The 21,127-nt window shown below is 27.3% G+C and overlaps 1 protein-coding gene across 1 annotated transcript in view; it reads left to right on the plus strand.

Moving 5' to 3' along the window:
- LOC136075579 (COP9 signalosome complex subunit 6-like) overlaps positions 1-11,603 on the plus strand; it is a 31,998-nt gene extending 20,395 nt beyond the window's left edge. The window contains exons 7-10 of the mRNA XM_065789097.1: positions 5,966-6,058; positions 6,155-6,255; positions 11,217-11,285; positions 11,369-11,603. Coding sequence (XP_065645169.1) covers positions 5,966-6,058; positions 6,155-6,255; positions 11,217-11,285; positions 11,369-11,440 — 335 coding nt within the window. The 3' untranslated portion in view covers positions 11,441-11,603. The remainder of the gene's footprint in view (positions 1-5,965; positions 6,059-6,154; positions 6,256-11,216; positions 11,286-11,368) is intronic.
- Positions 11,604-21,127: the final 9,524 nt, after the last annotated feature.

Genomic DNA, 21,127 nt, shown 5'->3' on the forward strand with positions numbered 1-21,127 from the left:
GTAATGTTCTTACTTTTATTTATTTTTTGTCATAATTGATATCTGTTTTTTTTCTAGTTTTTATTTTGTCATTGACAAAATAAAAACTAGAAAAAAAATTGGGAATTGTTTTTATTTAAAACTCAATGTGTTAGTTTTTGGTTTATGTTTGGTGTTTGCAATATTTATATTTAAGGAAAAAATTATGTAAATTAAATAAATAAAATTTTATACTTGTATCATACATTTTTGTTTTTATTTCTCTATAAATTTCAATATACCGATGGAAATCATCTATTTGTAACAACAATCTAATGTTGTATATAATGTTAGGCTGATATACAACATTTGTTGTTGAAATTTATTATATAGCTGATTTATAATAATATTTGCCTAACGTTTTATACAATATTGACCCAATGTTACAAACAATATTAGGCCAATGTTGTATACAATGTTGGGCCAACGATGGGTAAATGCTGTATACAACAGTGGGCCAATATTGTACACAACGTTGGACCAATGCCTAAACAATGATCAAAGCTTAAAATTTTGTCAATGATCAGAGCTTTTACGGTGAGATCGAGACCGGTGATCTTTTTAGAAAAAGACCGAGAGCTTTTTAGAAAATGAATAAAATTTTACTACATTTTGTTTAATCTTCAATCACTTTGTCTGAATCTGAATTTTTCTGAATCATTTTACTTTAATATGCAAAAACTTCTTTTTTAGTAAAAAATTTCCATGTGCTTCATTAATAATGCTCCAACTTTTGTTTGACAAAGTTTAAATAAAAATTTATTTTAACTATGGCAAACAAAAGTTTAAGCATAATTAATGATTTATGTGCCCATTATCATGATTTAAAATGCAATGATAACATTTAAAAAAATGAGTTGTTAGCGCTTTTAAATTTAAAGAAAATGTTATTTTGAAACACAATTTGAATTGAAAAGAAAATGTGCTTCAAATTTCGACAAAAAGATTTAAAAAATTATAGTCACATTTTGAAGCATTCTAAATCGCACGCATGTCTAATCTAATTCAGCTTATTTTTTTTACAAATTATAATTTGTGCAATTAATGCAATTTGGTATTCAGTACCTACTATTTATTATTAAATAATCTTTTATAAGTAAGAATTCTCTAATCGCCCTGTCAGGCTACTTGCTGGTATTTTTTCTAAATTTCAGTTGCCCTTGCGAGTTGTCCCGTACTGCCTGATGACCATGACATCCCTGCCTGTTGCATAACTCTTTGCTACTTTCATCCCTCTGCTACTGGAAACATGTACTCCAGCACAGCCTGCCACATGCCCTACTGCATTGTAGGACATGATTATTTGAGTAAAACTTAAAAGAAATTAACTCTGACTTAAAATACTTTCCTTCTAGCTTATGGTTGAGTAAAATGTGGAAAATTTCAATTAAAATTTAGATAATCTTAAAATAATGTGATCATCGTTAAAACAATCAAGTTATAATATATAAGATCATCTTTAAAATGGTTTCTTGAATTGGAATATTTTCTTAGAATAGAATTTTTTAAATCTTGTATTTTTACATTTTGTGTCACTTTATAAAAAATATTATAATTTGGTTTCAAAAAAAAAATGCTTTACTCAAATATTTTAAAAATGTATTTAATTTTAAAATTTTTTATTTTATTTTTATAAAAATTATTAAAATATGTTTTTTAACTTTGATAAAAAAATATTAAAATACATTATGTAATATAAAAGTAATCGCAATTTTTTTAAATTATTTAATTAATAAAAATTGTGAACTAAATTTTTAAAATAACCACTTAGATTTATAAATTAAACCAAATATTTTTGTAACAGAAAAATATGCAAATTCATGAGCTCATAATTCATAGGCTTATCATCATCAATAAATTCATAGGCCCATAACCGAAAATCTAAATAATTAATTTTTTTTGACAGTTCAAAGTTTTCTTATATTTATTTTTTTATTACTTTTTATTTTTTTATATTTATTTATAAAATAAAGACGACTTTTTTTGGCACTTAAAATCTTTTTTGTTAAAAAAGTAACTAAGACATTTATGACTTAATTATTTATTTGTAATTATAAGAGGAGCTTTTACTAAAATAATAAAATGCAAAACAAAAGTCTATTTAATTATTTATATAAATAATTACATTTTTATTTACAATCAGCAAAACGTCAATTGTTAAGAAAAAGGAACATAATATATAGCTCTTTGCACTGTGACCAGACTGACCGCCAGGTTTGAAGTCTTCCCACATCCAATTTTTTGTTATTAAGAAATAAAACAGTAGTTAAATTAAGTAAGGGTATTGAGAACCTTCATAGAAATTCGTAAGCAAGAGGTCTCGAGTTCAATCCCCACCACATACCGTACCGTGCTCATCTTGTTTCTCTGCGCAGCAGCCTTGATTGTCAAGGTTTGTGTTTCAGAGTTATAGAGTTAAGAGAGAGGATTATAACCACAATTAAGTAGCCTCCTTGTCTGTAGTGGCCTTCTCGGCCTTGGGGAGGTGAATTTAAAAAAATTGGTTGAAATAAAAATTTTACACATTTTGACATTTGATTTAAAGGGGAGGGGCAGTACATAGGTAATATTATTTAAGTTCATGTATTTCACGTAATTTTAGGAAAAATAAAATTTATCACATGCCTTAACCTAATTTTACTCTATACTTGTGTATACTTATATTATAAAGCATTAAAAAGTGTTTGAACATATATTCTCTAAAAGATAACATAGCAAAAAAGTTTAGGTAAAAAATAATAACAAAATACAATAAATGGATTTAATGTGAACAAATATCTTGACTAAGCTTTAGAGTTACATAAATAGTATTAAATTTTATAGATACTTAATCTTACATGCTATTGAAATACTTAAAAAGCAACACTTTTTGATTGTGGGTCAACAATATATTAACTTAAAATATAAACATGTTAACTATTTATTAAATGTTGAAAATGTGACAACACTTGACTTCAATCATTTAGCATAATCAGAGTGGTTTTGTCGTGTCTTATACTTAGACCATGTTTTTTTATACTCGTAATGAACAGATTCACCTGCTTGTTCTAAGTAAATTCCAAGCCCATTATCAGTATTGGTACTTTTTAGAAATGGTACAATATGTTTAATTGCAATTTGAACTTTTCATGTTATATTTAAAGAAATATTCTCTAAGTAATGATTAATATACTCCATTAAATTAGCATAAGCTGTCTCAAATTCCATAACAGCAGATTCCATATCACCAATAATTTTTTCTCCAAAGGTAGCTTTACTGCTTTAACCTTTCTTAAACATTCAATAACTGGAAATAAATTAAGTTTTCCTTGATCAGCAATATCAAGAGCAAGAACATCTAATTTATCTAAAAGTTGGTTGGCATTATTGCCATCAAACCCAATGCCATGGTAACTTCTAAAAATGTATATAATTTGAGTTTAACCATTGTTCAAAGCCAGACCATAGTTTTGATAAAAACTTTCCAAAAGTTGTGACTATTCCAATTAATATATGCAACTCAGGTACTGGAACTAAATTTTCTATAACTGTGTCTGGATCTTCTTCAAGATATAAAACTCTTAGATTAATTACATTTTTATAATCAGCCATCTTTGGTTTTGGTTTTCCAGCTTCTAAGTATTTACTGCATTGATAATCAAGAGAACCAAGAGTTCGTTTTACTCCACAATCCAAAAGACTTTCCTTCACACTATGGATAACTATATTTTCCAGCATGGCTTGTAATGCCAAACATTGGATTTGCACACTTTAAATCGAATGCAACAGAATAGTTAATATTTTGAAGATTAAGAGAATCAACTAATTTCCTAAGATTTCCATTGTGTTTCCAGGTATTCCTTCTTCAATAGCATATAATAAAACAACGCTTCACTCCAGCATCATCAAGGTCAGGTTGGCTGCTAGTTTTATCATGCAGATTAAAAACATTCACTGTGACTTTTAAAAAACCTTGACCCGAATCCACAGCAACTCTTATAATTGTTAAAAGAGGGCAATATTTCTTTCAGTGATTATAACATGAATAAATTCATCAATATCCTTTATATAAACCATTGATTTATTTACTATAAAAAATAGTATAATAAAAAATATGCTTTAAAAAATTCTTCTTCTTTGCATAAAAATATTCATTCTATTCAGCTTTTAAAGTTTCTAATTTTTTAATTATATTTCCTTGAATACTACTGAATCCCAAAATTCTTTCCAAATATAGAACACATTTTTTTGGTTTTACACTGGGATAGTTCTAAACATTTTACAAGCTCCATATTTGTTCCAAAAGACACTTGATTTAAACTTGCACAATCACTTTTTTTGTCCATAGTCCCAGTTACAATACTCAATGGTTTCCCATGAGTAGCAATTGTAAATTTTTCACCTCTAAAAATATTTTCTTTTTGCATTTTAGTTTTTAGGATACTTGAAGCAACACGTTCCGCACTTGCTGATCTTAATGCATATGCTACATTAACTAAATTTTTTACAGCTTGAACATCCCCACAAAAGTGAATAATTCCTGGTTTAACAATTCCACAACATATTGAACACATCTTTTCATTATAATTTCAATCTATAAATTTTAATCTATAAATTATAATATATTTTCAATATAATTTTTAATTCAGTTTAATAACTAACCTGACAAATTTCGTTTAGCCATTTATTAAGGTATTTTGTATCATTTTTTTTTAAACAATAAAGGTTTTTATAATAATTGCTACAAATAACTTTAGTGGTTAAGTAATTTCTGATCATAGCTATCCCAAATAAAATTTTTCATTTTTTCTTCAATAGCTTTGGTTATTTAATGAAGCTTTGATGACTTTTTACCAAAGGTTTTAAAACAAACAGCACATATATTGCTGACGTCTGTTTAATCACACTTTAAGTCGTTGTGCACCAGAGAATGTTTAAAAACAAAATCGCTGACAAATTAAAGTTATTTTGTTGAAAATGGCGGATAATTATATAATTAAAAAGTATTAATTTTTTGATTTTCATGCATTTTTCCACTCAACTGGAGGTTTTAAGTAAACAATTATTATTCTATATGTAACTAAGTATATATAAAATAAAATCTGATGTGGGGAGATTTCAAACCTGACTGTTACTTTGGTTTACAGTGTTTGAAAAACTTTGTTTACAATAAACTAAACATAAATTGTTAACAAATAGGAACACAATTATTTTCAACAAAATTTAGTTACAATTAAATATTTACATTAATTTAACATTTAAAATTATTGAATAGTATATAATTAAAGAAAAAATGCTATAATTACTGAAATATCAACATTTTGAAAATTATATTTCTATTAAGTTATGGACCAGGATTTCAGTACCAAGAAATTGCATGTTGTCATGAGTTACAAGAATTACACTACACATAGCTGTAATGAAAAAAGTTTATATGTTGACTTATTTTCACATCTATTTTAGTAATGTAAGATATAGTTGCTCATATGCAAATGTTGCAGTTTTTAAAGTTTCTTAAGTTTTTATTATAAATTAATTGGAAAAATCCAAAAGAATTTCCCGAAGCTCAAAGAAGTTCTATGTAAATTCTGAGAAATTTCAGGAAGTTTAAAAAACAAACTTGTAGTAATTGTTTCTGTTATTATTTTATGTAAGTATTTATCTAGATCTGCTTGAAAAATAGGCAGTAGAAGGTAGAAGTATTCTACCTTCTACTCTTCTACTTCTACTTCTACCTTATATTCTATTCTATGGGCTTCTACATGAGGAAAATTGGTGTAAATTACTTTTTCTCACGTTAAATTTGTTGTGATCTGAAAAAGTTTAAATTTACTATATTTACCATATTAAATACTTTAATTTTTTTTATTATGTGTGGGAACATGTGTTTATTTTAGTTATAAAACAAATACTCTCTTTTTAAACATCTAGTTCCGTTTAAGTTTTAGAACGCATATTTCTATTTTAGTCTCAGAACATATGCAAGTTGATAAAAGCGCCGTGCAGATGCTATACTCAAGAATTGAAACTATTCTCCAGTATGTAAAAGCTGTACAAAATGGTTTGTTAAACTTTTTAAGAATTTATTTATCAATTTACATTGCTGGATCAATATGTTATAAGGAGAAAAGTAACTTCTATAATGTAACTTTATTAGGTGAAATTCCTTTGAATCAAGAAATAATGCGTGAGTGTTTAAGTTTATGTCAGCGACTTCCTGTTTTAAATACAAACTCATTTAAAGAAGATTTACTGAAAGTAAGCTAATTTAATGTTTGTTACTTTTTTAAATACCTGTTTGAAGACTTTCTTTATTGGAGTCCTGTTTGATGACCTTAAAATATTTGTTTATATTAAATTTAATTGTTGTTTACTTGGTTTCTACTATATTTAATTTGGAAAAGTTAAACATTAAATTGCTATCTTAATTTACGAAAGATTCACCAAAATTCGTGAACTTTAAGCAAGGTCTGTAAGAAATATTCAGTTTAAAATATTAAAAAATTTTTCTGATAACACATTTTTATCTACAACCTGGTTTCTATTTGAATTTCTTTTTTTTTTGTCTAATTATAAAATCATTAAAAAACTTCAGAAAGTTTTTCTTTGGACATCCAAAAAATTCTACCTTAAAAATCATAAAAATCAAAGAAAGTTTAAATTGAGAAAACACGATTTTAAAAAAATTTTAAACATATTTTATGGTACATTAAAACATTTACATATGTTTTTTTGTATACATTTAATTTTTTTTTCATAAAAATCATCTTTATCACCTCCTTTTACACAAGTTATTAAAAGCAAATGGTAAAATCTGATTTAAATAAAGAAAGTTTCTAGCGTATACTGACGCTAGTTATGTAAATTTAGGTAATGGATCCTTTTTTTTTTTTTTTTTTTTTTTTTTGTATTTTTAAAAAGTATTTTGACCAAGCAGCTTTAAATGTTTTTATTTCTTTTGTTAAGAAATACAGCAGTTGAAAATATCTAAGAATGTTACCTTTTGTTACATTCAATTTCTTGTCATAAGAATGGTTTTTTGAAATAATATTTTCATATTTAAATGTTGATTTTCATATTTGAATGTGTTGATTTTTTATTTTAGATTAAAAGTTATGCAGCACAGTTTCATAAAATTTGTTTTTTTATTTAAAAATATTTTAGAAGTGTCTTGTATTACAATATAAAATAAGAATAATATAAAATAAGGTGTCAAAATTTTGATAGTTTAGAGCATAGTACTACTAGGGACATGTGAGGATGTAGGAAACATAGAGTTTGCTCACAAGGTGAGCGTTCTACCACTACCACTAAGGATTCTTTGTGGTTATCTGCATTTTTTATCAATTTCTAAGATATTTTAGGACTTACAGATTCTGGTCTGGGAAGGGGGATGCATACCACCATCCCCCCTCCCCCTAGATCCGTCACTGAAGTCACTATATATTGTTTTTTACAAATATTTGTGGTCTTCGAAGTAGTTTTGTATCTGTTGATTTTCAATAACTTCACATATATGGTGCCTAGCCAAATATGTTAAAACTTCAAATATGTGGTTTCAATATATGCTGCTTAGCCTGGTTCATACTTAAATATTAATTCACCTATTAATTTATTTGTTGTGAAATCAGTTTCTCAGACAGTTCTTTGATGTGCTTTTTGTTTAGCACCAATTTACTCAATCGTTTTTGTTTTTTTTTTGTTCTTGATTGTTCTCCTACTTTATTAAAACTTTTTGTTGTTGTTTCCCATCAATTGGACTCTTTTTTACCCAATTCCAAAACTGTTGCTTTTGGTGACTTTCATTATACTGCATAGCGTTGCTTAGCACTAGTGACTTTGCTGGTACTAAGGCTCAAAACATTTTCTTTTATCTGTATTACCATCTAGCCTACCTTCTGAATTGTTTTCCAGACTAACCAAGTCATTTACTTTTGCTCCTTGATTAGTTTCTTGTCTCTGATCCTAATTTTTGTTCAGTTTCATTATGTTGATGTATTTAACTAATTTTAAATTTTCCAGAACTTTGCAGTGTATCTACAAAAACAACATATCAAGCTATGAGACTTTCATAACTATGACAAAGTTGAAATTGGGTCACCAGCTTCCTTAATAATTTTAGAAATTAGGGGAATGGTTAATGCTTTAGTGTTCTTCTTATTTCTGTTCATTTTCATTGTATTGATTTTAAAATAATATCAACCAACAAGGCAATAAACTGATCAATTATTTTTGAGAGGTTTTATTCAGTTTTGTACCAAAGTTTTTTTCAAAAGGTTTTATCAAATCAATTTTTTTAATTTAGGAAAGTAACTAATTTAATTTATGTAAAAATAATGAAGTATGTTTTAAAAAAATCACAAGATTCAGCAGCAACAAATGGGTAATAGTAAGATGCCTTCTCTTTATAAAACGAATCTTTCTAGATACATTTCATAATATAACAGTCTTGTGGCAGGCGCACAGTTAATCCTGCCATCTGTACAAACTACGAAACACATTTTCATACTACATACATTCACTTGTTAGCTTTCAAATTTCTATATAATTCTAGATTAAATGGTTTAAGGGGGAAATTTATTAGTATTTTCTGTTTGCATACTTTAGTTGCTTTAGTTTTGTTCTGGTGTTTTTATTAGAATTTTAATTTATTGTGCTTAGTGTTTTCTACCGGTGGTATGTGATTTATTTAGTTATTTTTATGTATATTGTACAATAGATCTACACTTTACATATCATATCATCAAAAAAATATTAGTGTTTTACAAATTTGGGTGTGGTTGGGTTTTGGCTATTTGTAGTGAGTCCTTTTTTACTGCAGTATGGAATATGCGTAAGTCGCGGGGTAAAGCATAAGTGGCGATGACGTTTATCTGACGGGATAAACTAGTTATTAGTGCTGATCCTCATCGAAATGCCAGTAACAACAGACGCGACTCTGAGGAGATGTTTATTACTTAATCACTACACAAAATATGTTTACACATCAGCATTAATGGTTTTTTTTTATTCTGAGGCCTTTCATTGTTGTGTGCATACTTTTTAATCTATTTTTTGTTTTATAAGTTTTTGTTTGCTGATATATTCGTTGTATATTCTTGTTAACAGTGTCTATACATAAATTTATTTTTTATTATTGTAAGTACTGTTTAGGTGTATTGTCTGTCTTATTTATTTTTAAATATTCCTCTATTAATCTTTATTTTTGTCTTGACAACTGTCAAAATATGCTTTGTTTGAATAATAATTCTCCTTTATTCTAATTACTTCATTAGAATAAAGGCGTTTACTGCTCGTGTGTGACCTTTCGGCAAATTTATATGCCAAAGCTTTTAAATATTATTATTGTTGTTATTTATATATTTATATAATAATGCTTTACTAACAATAACAGGAGTTGCATCTCAGTTGCTACTCAATTTCGAAATTTTTTAAAATAAAAAAACAACAATAAATAACATGCTATATTTTTTACATTTGTAAACAATTTACATGTTTTAAAATACATTAAACAATTTACATTTTTAAAATACTTTTTTTGATTAAAGAAATTAACAAATACTTATCGTACAGTTTATATGGACAAAAAATAAAACTAATCATGAAGTAAAAAACTTTTTTTGTCTTAAGTTTTGCAAGGTGTTTCTAAAATAAAGCGGTTTCAATTGTACTCAGAGCCTGATGTACAATTGCTAATGTGGCCATTCACAAAAGTGGTCTTGAAAAATGGGCAATCAAACGTATTTTTTGATAATCTTTACTTTAGAACCAGTTTTTGAAATATATATATACAAGTTATTGTTGCTATATTGGTGTAATTCCATTTTAATATTCCAGATTATTTAGTTGTAAAAGTTTTTTTGTTATGCTGCATGTTATTTGACTGCTAGTAATCACGTCAAGCTTACGTTATACCAGTTTAAATGACTTTCAACCTATTTCGTAACTCATACTAATATGGCATGCTACTACAGTATGCACACACACGTACACTACATTGAGAGTACTTAGAACAAGTTTAGAGTTAAGAACTTAAAACAGTTCACAACTCTCACTGACCCTCGTTATACTGCAACAAACTACTGCACTTACTGTCGCTAATGTCAAAAAATTACTTACAATTGTATGCAAATTGAAGTGAAGGCCACTAAGTGTCCTCTGGTCTCAATGTCAATGCAGGAGTCTGTGGCAATTGTCCCGATGGGATACCCTGAAAATATTCCTTTTACGATAACACAAAGGGATACTCCAACAAAAAGATACCCTGGTGTAAACTCAGAGTAGAACTTCTTATGGGATGCCAGTCTCGGATGAAAGCTGTAAGTCTTTTTATGTTCATACAGTACTATAAGGTGCGAATTCATACCATACTCGAGACGCCCATAAAATACATATATCTATAATGTATTACCCTAATAATACAGACCACATGGTAACTACTTATAAAACAAATAATTCTGCTCCATCACTGACACTGTCTATACATCACATTTACGCTCGACACTAACAACTTTTTAGTAGAACAACAATTAATGACTTTTCTCGACTATTGTTTATTGTTCCTGTTTATATTTACTACATTTTACTTAGATCAATTTTTAATATTTTTCTATTAAGAGGTTCTTTGTTTTCCACTGGACATCTGTTCTTTTGATCTATTATCTCACTCTGCTATACTCTTTTTAACTTATTAAGAATCTCTAAGGCGTTCACTGCACTCGGTGCAGTTTTTATTGTAAATGCACTGCATTTACAAAAAGTATTTTATTGCTCTGTTTTTTAAGAACATTGAGCACTTTATTTGTAGATTACACTAATTTATAAAAATAAAAAAATAAAAATATATATATATATATATATATATATATATATATATGCGCGCGTATACGCTTTTGAGTGTTTTTTTTTTTAATATTAATTTAGTCTTGGTAACTGATATTGCAACTTTTTTTAACCCTTAATATACTAGTATTACACTTATGTTATATCTTACCTTAGTATGCTAGTATTATACTAATGTTATATCTTACCTAAGTATGCTAATATTACACTGATGTTATATCTTACCTTAGTATGCTAGTATTACACTGATGTTATATCTTACCTTAGTATACTAGTATTACACTGATGTTATATCTTACCTTAGTATGCTAGTATTACACTGATGTTATGTGTATGATAACGATAAAATGTTTAATGCGAAATTCGTTATTTTTAAGCAATACAACGATGTTTCACTGATGTCATATCTTGCTGTTATTACTAAAGGATGTAACATTTCTAACGAGGTTCTTTTTTTTCGCATACTTTATTGTTATTGTGCAGTAACTAAAAATAATTTAAAGTTTTTATTTTTACTTGCTATTTTTAGATGATTGCAAAGTTGAATGCATTACCTGACCGTCATGGAGGTGGAAGAAGAGTACGAGGCTTACTGTTTTAAAAATTTCCGAAGAATAAAGGGGATTCGACATTTAAGACACATCCGGATAAAAGAGACATATAATCCGGATAAAAAAGATTTTGTGAATAAGCTTTAAAAGCAAGCCTTAAAGTTTATGCAGTTGTATTTTAATTTATCTAATTTAATATTTTAATAATAGTAATTAACTATCTTAATTGTCCTAAAATTAAAATATTATAAAAGGTTAGACGTTTAACATTGGTGCAACAACCTTGGTTATTCCTTGGTTAGAGCTTGGTAGTATAAACTTGTCAAATTTTATACAACCAAATAAAAAAACTTAAATTTATGAAAATGAGGTAAAAACGGAAGTTGAAAATGAGCCCTAAAAGTAAATTTTGCGGATTATTTTTGGAATTTATTTACTTTTTATGTAACGTTTTACGCTGCATGTTATTTTTATATGCAGCTTTGATAACTTTTTATGTCAACATAAAAGGGTAAAGTCCTTATAGTTAAAAAAAGCATTTTTTGCAATAAACATTAACGTTTATCCGCTCTGCAAAAAAAAAATCAAAAAATGTGTTTATTTAATTTTAATGCATAAATAATCAACTTGAAAATCTCATTGATAAAACTGGCTTGCTTATTCATTAAGGGTGAAGTACCCCATAAGTTAAGTGAAAATTTCTTGTTTCCAAAGTAAAATTTATTGTAGAATACAATTGAGATTTTAAAACTAATGTCAGGAAAGTGAAGTAATTTCATTTTTTGAATCATATTTATCAAGTTTTACCCTAGCAACGAACATGGCAACAATAAAGCTTTTTCTATTCTGCTCACATGAAGTTAAAAATCTACTTGTTAAAAAAAAAGGCTTTATCTACTTTGTTTTTACTTTAATTATCTACTCTGAATAAATTTTACTTTTTTAACTGTTCTAGAATGTAAGTATTTTCTTTGTTTATATATGAGTTGCGAAGTGAAATAAGAATATATTTTAATAAAAAAAAAAGTCTTAATTATGGGAAGAAAAGATAGAGTCAAGCAAAGAACTAAAGTTACTGGAAAGAAAAGTTTTTTTGGTAGCCAACACACTTTATCATCACTACCATCAATAAAAAACTCCAAAAAATATTTAGACATTTATACTAATTATTCAAGATCAGCAAAATTAAATATTTTAAAAGTGATATTCCAAATAAAAATGCTGAAAATTTTTAACTGCTAAAATTGAATCTTTATGTTGTGCACAGTGTATTAGCGGTAATAGCTTGGTATTGATAGAAAACTGGGTGAAAAAAAAGCTTCAAATTGAAAAGATTGCAGAAAAGATATACGTCTAAAGTTTGTGATGACATTCACGATATTATTCTTCGTATCGTATATAGCATAAAATCAATTGGGTAAAGGTGTTCATAACTTGAAAAGTTGTATTGGCTCAGTAAGAAGTGTAAAAATGGGCTGGAGCCAAACGAATACTTAGTAGGTCTGTAAAAGATGTTGACAAGTTACCAAGCTGTAAAATTTACTTATACTGTCGTTAAAGTTGAAAAATTAAAATGTATAGGGAGGTTGAGAAACAAGTTTGAAACAAGTTAGGACGAGTCTAAGAACATTTAAAAAAACATGAAAATTTTTTTTAGCCGCGCAAAGTTAACAGTCTTATTGATAAGCTTCAGAATTATTATGGGATTGCGGTAAAAAGTAATAAATCTACAAGGCATAAAAAAAGTAATAAATCTACAATTCATGCTACACTTTTTTGCTGCTTCATCAAAAGAAAATAACTCAAATGTCAAAACAGTGCAAGGCGGTGTGGTACGAAAAAAAGTTTATTTTGACAAGGTCTTGTTTAAAAAGTGAATGATGCCTTCGACAGATATCCGGAGATTTCTGTTCGAACTTTAGCAAATAAATTTCTAACAAGGGATTCCACTATTTTATTTTTATTTTTTTGCCGTTTCATATAAGACCTATTGCATTTAAAAAAATTGGCCAGAGCAAGTAGAAGACGTTGACAGTCTTATCACCGTTTCTTATCACGTTGACCGTCTTATCACCGAGCCCCGTTTACATACTGTCCGTGTTTATAAACAAAAATAAAATATACAAAAAAATTTAAAAAATACATAACTTTTGTCAAATAGTAAAATGACTTTTATATTGATTTAAAAATAAATTTTTGTATATACTAATACAAATATATATGATACATGTTTAGCAATATATATTTGGTGCTAATAGAAACGTTTTTTCTATTTTAAAATCACCTTTTAAATAAAAGATTTTTTTTAGAAACTGTTATAAATTTTTCTAGTGAGTTTATTGAACATTTTAATAAAACTTTTCTATAAAAAAGGTCCTCGATATTTAATTCGAAAAGAACTTATTTCTAAATTAATCCTCGGAACAATAAAGTTATTCTCTGAAAACTTTGTTGGATTCTTATGAGATATTTCACTAAAATAAGATTGAAATCTAAGTGGAGATATTCCATGTGTCATTTTAAACATGAAAAGAAATATTTGGTAATTGTTTAATTTATAAATATTTAAGGCCTTGAGACGATTTAATAGTGGTTCGCAATACACAGTTCTGTTTGCCCCAAATACAATTCTACAAGAATGCTTTTGTTTACTAAAAAGTTTTTTGAATTTTACGTAATTCGTACTTCCCCATGCAATGTTGCAGTAAAAAAGATAGCTGTGAATAAATGAAAAATAAATTATCATTAGAGCTCTATAGTATTAAAAAATGATTTTGTTTTATAATGTACGGAAATATTATAAGAGATTTTACTTTCAATGGATTGGATGTGAAACTTCCATGACAAGTTTCCATCAAGAATTACTCCTAAAAAGTTTTATCTACAATTAGTGAAAGGTGGTTACTTATAAGCCATTCATTTACTTTAGATAATTCTTCATTAAAAATTTTTAAAAGATTTTTTATATCTTTATGTGAATAAAACATATTGGAATCGTCAGCAAACAATATAAAATATAATTTTTTAGATGCTAAAAATAAGTCATTTATAAACACTAGAAACAATAATGGTCCTAAGATAGATCCTTGAGAACCCCGCAACTTGTAAGTTTTTTGGGAGGTTTCATTTGTTTTTTAGGTTATGCATTGTTTTCTGTTAGTCAAGAAGTCTTTAAATCATAGTAAGCTTAAGTTGTTTGCTCCGTAAAGTTCTAATTTTTTTTTATAAGGATTTCATAATTGACAGTGTTAAATGCTTTGGATAAATTAATAAAAACTCCTAAGATAAAATAATCTTTATTAAAAGCATTCGGTTTACAAGTTCACTTACCGCGTGATCCGTTATATGATTTTTTCTTTGATACTAAATGATTATAAAAAGCCTATTGTACATAATGCGTTCTAGCAATTTAGAGAAACATGGTAAGACAGAAATAGGTCTGTAATTTGAAATATTTGTTTTTTCACCAGACTTAAAAACTGGTAAACTCACTAATATTTAAATTTAGTTCTTTTTTTTTTTTTTTTTTTTTTTATACATGTTTTATTTTACAACTACAAAGTAATTACAGGTTACCAATCACTGATTGGCAGTAAAGATATACAAATTTAAATCATAAATATAAAGTTCAAAATATACGAGGTAAATAAAAATATAGTTGCTTACAACTCCGAGACATGAAAAAAATAAATACCAATTACAACAATATAATAACGTGTTAGTAAAAATAATCCGAGAAATATATCTCTATATTACTCCAATTAAAATAAAAAATACAATAAATAAAAATAATCTGCTGATTTTTTGGAGGAGAGTTTAGATGTTTCACTATAAGTTAATTTACCACATTTCAAGATAATGTTAGTGTATAAATATGATAAAAACAAAATTTGTGTAAGATTGATAAAAAGAAATACTTATTTGTAGTCATAGGAAGCTCGCAGAAAACTTAAGTCAGTCTTGTCATCGAGTACCTATTTCTTAGACGCGTAATACACATAAAAAATCAGTTGCATACGTGGTATATATATACGTGTTACATATATACCTTGTTATTAATATTATTTTTATTATCGATTTGTATTAAAAGTTAAGTTACATTTATTTATTTATTTATTCAAATTTAAAAAAATTCCTTACAGTTGTTTAATTTGATTATTGTAGATTTTAGCTTTTTTTTCAGAGAGTGTTCGTTGTTTAAGTTTAATAGTGATTCGTTTCTGGAAACTAATTTGTTAAATAAATAGGGACCACGATATGTGACTGAGAACTTTGAGAGTTTTGTTGTTTCAAAAGGTATCTTAAAGTTGCCTGTTGCTCTTGTATTGTATTTATTTATATTGTTTTTAAAAAAGTGTGCTGTAAAATGCTCTGGAACCAGACTTAGTTTATATTTAAACATGAAAAGTATATTTTGAAAAATATTTATTTGGAATATATTTAGTGCGTTCATTTGTTCCAGTAAGGGTTGAGCATGAGTAAATTTGCTTTTGTTGTATACTAGTCTTGAAGCGTGTTTTTGACGTAAGTAAAGTGGTTGTAATTTAGATTTGTGGGTACTGCCCCATGCTATATTGGCATACATGAGATAACTATGTATGAATGAGAAGTAGATAAATTTGAGACTTTTTTGTGACAAAAATGGTCTTGCCTTGTAAAGTAAACCTATGTTCTTTGATATTTTTGTGTTTATGTAGTTTATGTGGGGTTTCCAGGAGATGTGTTCATCAATTAGAACTCCTAAAAACTTTGTATTCAGAGCTCTTTTGATGGATATATTTTCTATATTAATTATTGGCAGGTTCAGGGGTATTTTTTTAATTTGTTGATTAGAGTGAAATAGTATATACTTAGTTTTTTCTATATTGAGTGACAGTTTATTTGATTTAAACCATATGTTAACTTTTTTTAGTTCAGCATTCGTTTTTTCATAGAGGTCTTCGATTGCCATTGACGAGTAAAATAAGTTTTTATCATCGGCAAACATTATAGTTTTAAAGATATTAGAGGCGTTTGGAAGATCGTTTATATAAATAAGAAACAAAAGAGGAGCAAGAATGGAACCTTGGGGTACACCATATTTTGTTTTTAGTAAATTTGAGTTGCTTTTTCTATCTATAAAAACACACTGTTGTCTGTTATCAAGGTAGTTTTTAAACCAATTTAAAGCTTGATTTTTTATACCATAGTTTTTCATTTTTGTTAGTAAAATCTCATGGTTGACGGTGTCAAATGCCTTTGACAAATAAATAAAGATCCCTAATGTGAATTTTTTTTTTTAAATGATCTACTTATCCTATTTGAGAGGTCAAGGATTGCATGCTCAGTTGAGTGTAGCTTTTGAAAACCATATTGACCTTTATTGATAATTTTGTTAGTTTTTAAATATTCATTTAATTTATTATAGATTATTCGTTCTAGGAGTTTTGAGAATACCGAAAGGATAGAGATTGGTCTATAATTGTTTAAAGAATTGGTTTCTCCTGGTTTATAGATTGGTATAATTTTAGAGATTTTTAGTTTATCAGGTACAATACCTGTTGAAATTGATGAATTAAATATTTAGTAAATTGGATTACGTATCTCCTCAAAAATATCTGAGACTACTTTGCAAGAGATATCATCGATTCCTGGGGACTTAATTTTAAGTGATTTAATAGCTATTTCAGGTTCGTCTTGATTTATTTCATTGAAATTTAAAGAGCAGTGTGAGCCTGTTAAGTAACTTTTAAATGTATTATTTGGGCATTGAATTTTCGATGTAAGATCAGCACCAATGTTGGCAAAGTATTTATTAAATTCATTGGAAATATCTCGCTTGTTGTTTGATTCACTTTCATTAATTATTACTTTAGAAGGCATTTTGTTAACATTAAATTTACTTTTACCAATAATTTCCTTCATAATGTCCCTTGTCTTTTTTAGGTCACCATTAAATTTTTGTGTTTGATTAGAGTAGTATAAAATTTTGTGTTTTTTTTTTATTTTTTCAAATAGGTTTTTGTATTGCTTGTAAAGGGAAAGGTCTTTCAAAATACTATTTGCCGTATTGAAGTAAGTTTCAAATTTTATGGTACTTGATGGAATTTTCAGCCGCCAGATTTGGACCAATCTCAAGAAAAAAAGATTTAGTTTTTCAAGTATGGTTTCTTTATTATAAACAAGTTTTTCATCGACTAACAGTTTTTATGGCAAATTGTTTTTAATCGGTATATTTTTACCAAATATTTCTTTGATTATATTCCAAGTTTTTTTTGTATTTCCATTAGTTTTTTTTCTAATAGCTTTTCATAATAAGATTTTTTGAAATCTTTTTGGTTTTTTCATACAAATTTTTGTAGTTTTTGCATATTATTTCATTAGGATATATTTTATGTCTTAGGTATTTTTCATATAGTTTTTGTTTTTTCTTCGATGATTTGATTAAACCATTCGTCATCCACGGATTCAAAATAGACTTAAAATTTAAATTTTGTTCAATTAAAGGGAATGCTTTATTATATTGTATACTGAAAAACGCGAGAAATAATTCGTAAGCATTATTTGCATTTTGTGTTTTATACACTACGTTGAAATCAACAGAATTTTTTAAGAGATGCCGAAAATGTGCTAAGGAGTTTTCATTGATTTGACGTACCAATATTTTTGATTTAAGGGAATTGTTTTTTAGTGTTATGTTTTTAGTGGTTAGAAAAATGGGAAAATATTTACTTAAGTCGGTTTTTATTATGCCTGTTATTACGCAGCAATTGTGAAAACTGTTTGTTATTAAATTATCGAATAATGTTGACGATGTCTTTGTTATTCTTGTTGCGTTATTTATTGTTGCACAGTGGGTCAGAAGCCGGCAAAACCATACAAAAAAGTTTTTAAATTTTTAAATTTTGAAAAAGGCAAATTTTGCTCAATATATTAATAAGCCAGAAATTATATTTTATTAAAAAGTAATTTTTCAATAAAACGCCATATTTGTTGTTTAAATATTTCCTTAAATACTTTTTATCAATAACAACAAAAAAGTGTGAAAATTTTATTTTTTTACATCTTTTGAAAACTTTGATTTCTTATTTTAAAGAAGTTTAAGTTTATTTTTTAACTTATAAATGACTTATATAGTATTATGTTAATATTTAAATCACATTAAAAAAAAATTTTTTGCATTTTATATAAATATTTTCAACAATGCAAACATCAATAATTTTGAGTTATAAGTTTTTATTTTTTTCATAAATATCATTTAAAACCATCGGATCAACCTGTATCAACCGCTTAAAATGATATATAATTGAATACTAATATGACATTGATCTTATGGTATAAAAATTGGCTGCCTATAGCTGCCTAAACGAATACACTTTTAAATTCAATTAACTACGTCCACGCTTCTTGTTAATGCGTTTTTGATCGATAACAAAAAATTTAAGAAGATTTGAAATTTAAAAACTGCAGTTTGACTTTATAATAATTTTTATTAAAGACATAAGTTTAAAATTAAATATTTTTGTATTTTTTAATTGCTTTCCAGTAACTTCCTCGTATTTGCTCAATGAACATCTAGATCGCATTGAAACCATTATTCCTAATTTTTTATGCTACCGTTTTAAAGTAATAAAAACTCAGAGACTGTGATAAAATATGAATTATATACTTCTACGTAGTATAAGTTTGGGACATAATATTTATTATTTATTTTATAATTTCCGAAAACAATAAAATTATATGTAATCGATAAAAAACACGATAACAACCAATGAGAAATAAAGGAAAGGAACTGAGTTTCATAGTTACTGCTCGTAAAAAAATTACTTTATTAAAAACATTTTAAATTATTTTCTTTCAAATTAAAAGTATTTTATTGAACAGACAATCTCTTAAAAATGGATAGGAGATGTCTTATGAATTATATAATGGAAAATAATTTACTACAAAATGATGATTTACAAAGATTTTGAGTTTTGTTCCCCAAAGCAATTTTGAAGAATGTAATGATAACTTGTCAATTATTTCGAAATTCATTTACCAAGCTAAAAAAAAGTGGAAAAATTGAATAGAACAAGTGCAGTATTTGAAAAAAGATATAAAGTTTGGTTAAACCAAACTATATTTGACTGTAAAAAAAAAAAAAATCGAAACAAAAACCTATGGTATGTTTACTTTAACTATGTGTAAATTTATTATAAATTGTATAATTTATTTGTATTATTATTACGACGACTTAATAATTGATAAAATAATATTATACTTTAAGGTGAACGCCCTTCGATTTTGTTTGAAGATGCGTCTGTGAGAACTAAAGATCGCATAATTAAAGAGCTTTTGAGTAAATATAATTTAAACGAACTTTTATATGCAGCAAGTAAAAGTTTGAAAAGGGATAAATGGTTTATAAAAGTAAAAGCGGTTAAAAAAATATACAACAAAGAATTATCGACAGAATCACTTACTTCAGAACAATCGTTAGCGCTAGTCTTAGATGCTAATTTATCCAAAGAAACTTATCAGTATTTAAAAAACAATGCTCTTCCATTCAGCTCTCTATACCCATCCTATCATATTGTAAAAGAGGATAAAAATAAATGCTACCCTGAAAACATTCAGGTCAGTGACTACTCTGCAGAGGTTCCATTACAAGGTCTTCTTTTTCATACTGCATCAAGAATATGTTCAGCTTATAGTGTTGTGTTAAATTCACATGTGCTTAAAGATTGTACTAAACTATTTATAATATACAAAGCTGGTTTTGATGGTGCAACAGGACAATCTGTTTATAAACAACTGTCAGATGTTTCTAGTGAACTTCATACAGATCACAGATTCTAATGAACTTCATACAGATCACAGATTTCTAGTGAACTTCATGCAGATACAAAATCACTTTTCATAACTTGCTTGGTTTCTCTAGAACTATATTGTTTCAAAGATGACAAAAAACAGGTTGTTTGGAGAAATCCGAAACCATCGTCAACTAATTACTGCAGACCTCTGAGATTTAAATATAGAAAAGAATCAAATGAAGTAATTCTTGCAGAATATGAGTCAATTATGGTTTCTATTAAAGAGATAACATTATCTGTTGTACCTGTTTTATTGGAGGACGGTACAGCAAAGGAAGTTGAAATACAACATATTGTAAATTTAATAATGATAGATGGAAAAATTCAAACTATTATTTCCACAGCAACCAACTCATACCAATGCTGTTCAGTGTGTGGTGCATCTCCAATCGAAATGAACAATTTATCTTTAGTCGTTCAAAAAAAAACTTTAGAAGGCAATATAAAACATGGCGCTTCAACTTTGCATGCTTGGATAAGGTTTTTAGAATGTATCCTACATTTCTCTTATAAGATGCCGATTATGAAGTGGCAGGCTAGAAATCAAGACGAAAAAAATATTGTTAAACTGAGAAAGCTTGAAGTCTGTGCTGAATTTCGAACAAGGATAGGTCTTGTCATAGACCAACCGAGAATAGGTGGGGCAGGTACATCAAACGATGGCAACACAGCTAGGCGATTTTTTCAGCAATACGATGTCTTAGCTAGTATAATGAACATCGATGTAGATCTTATGAAAAGGCTTCATATTATTCTGGCCACAATATCAAGTGGTTATGAAATTAACTCATCCAAATTTAAAACATTCTGTTGGGAAACTGCTTCGCTCTATGCATTCCTGTACCCTTGGTATCCTATGACCCAAACACTTCATAAGATTTTGATTCATGGCTATGAAGTCAT

This window comes from Hydra vulgaris, chromosome 01 (genome assembly GCF_038396675.1).
Source record: "Hydra vulgaris chromosome 01, alternate assembly HydraT2T_AEP".
Taxonomy (NCBI): Eukaryota; Metazoa; Cnidaria; class Hydrozoa; order Anthoathecata; family Hydridae; genus Hydra; species Hydra vulgaris.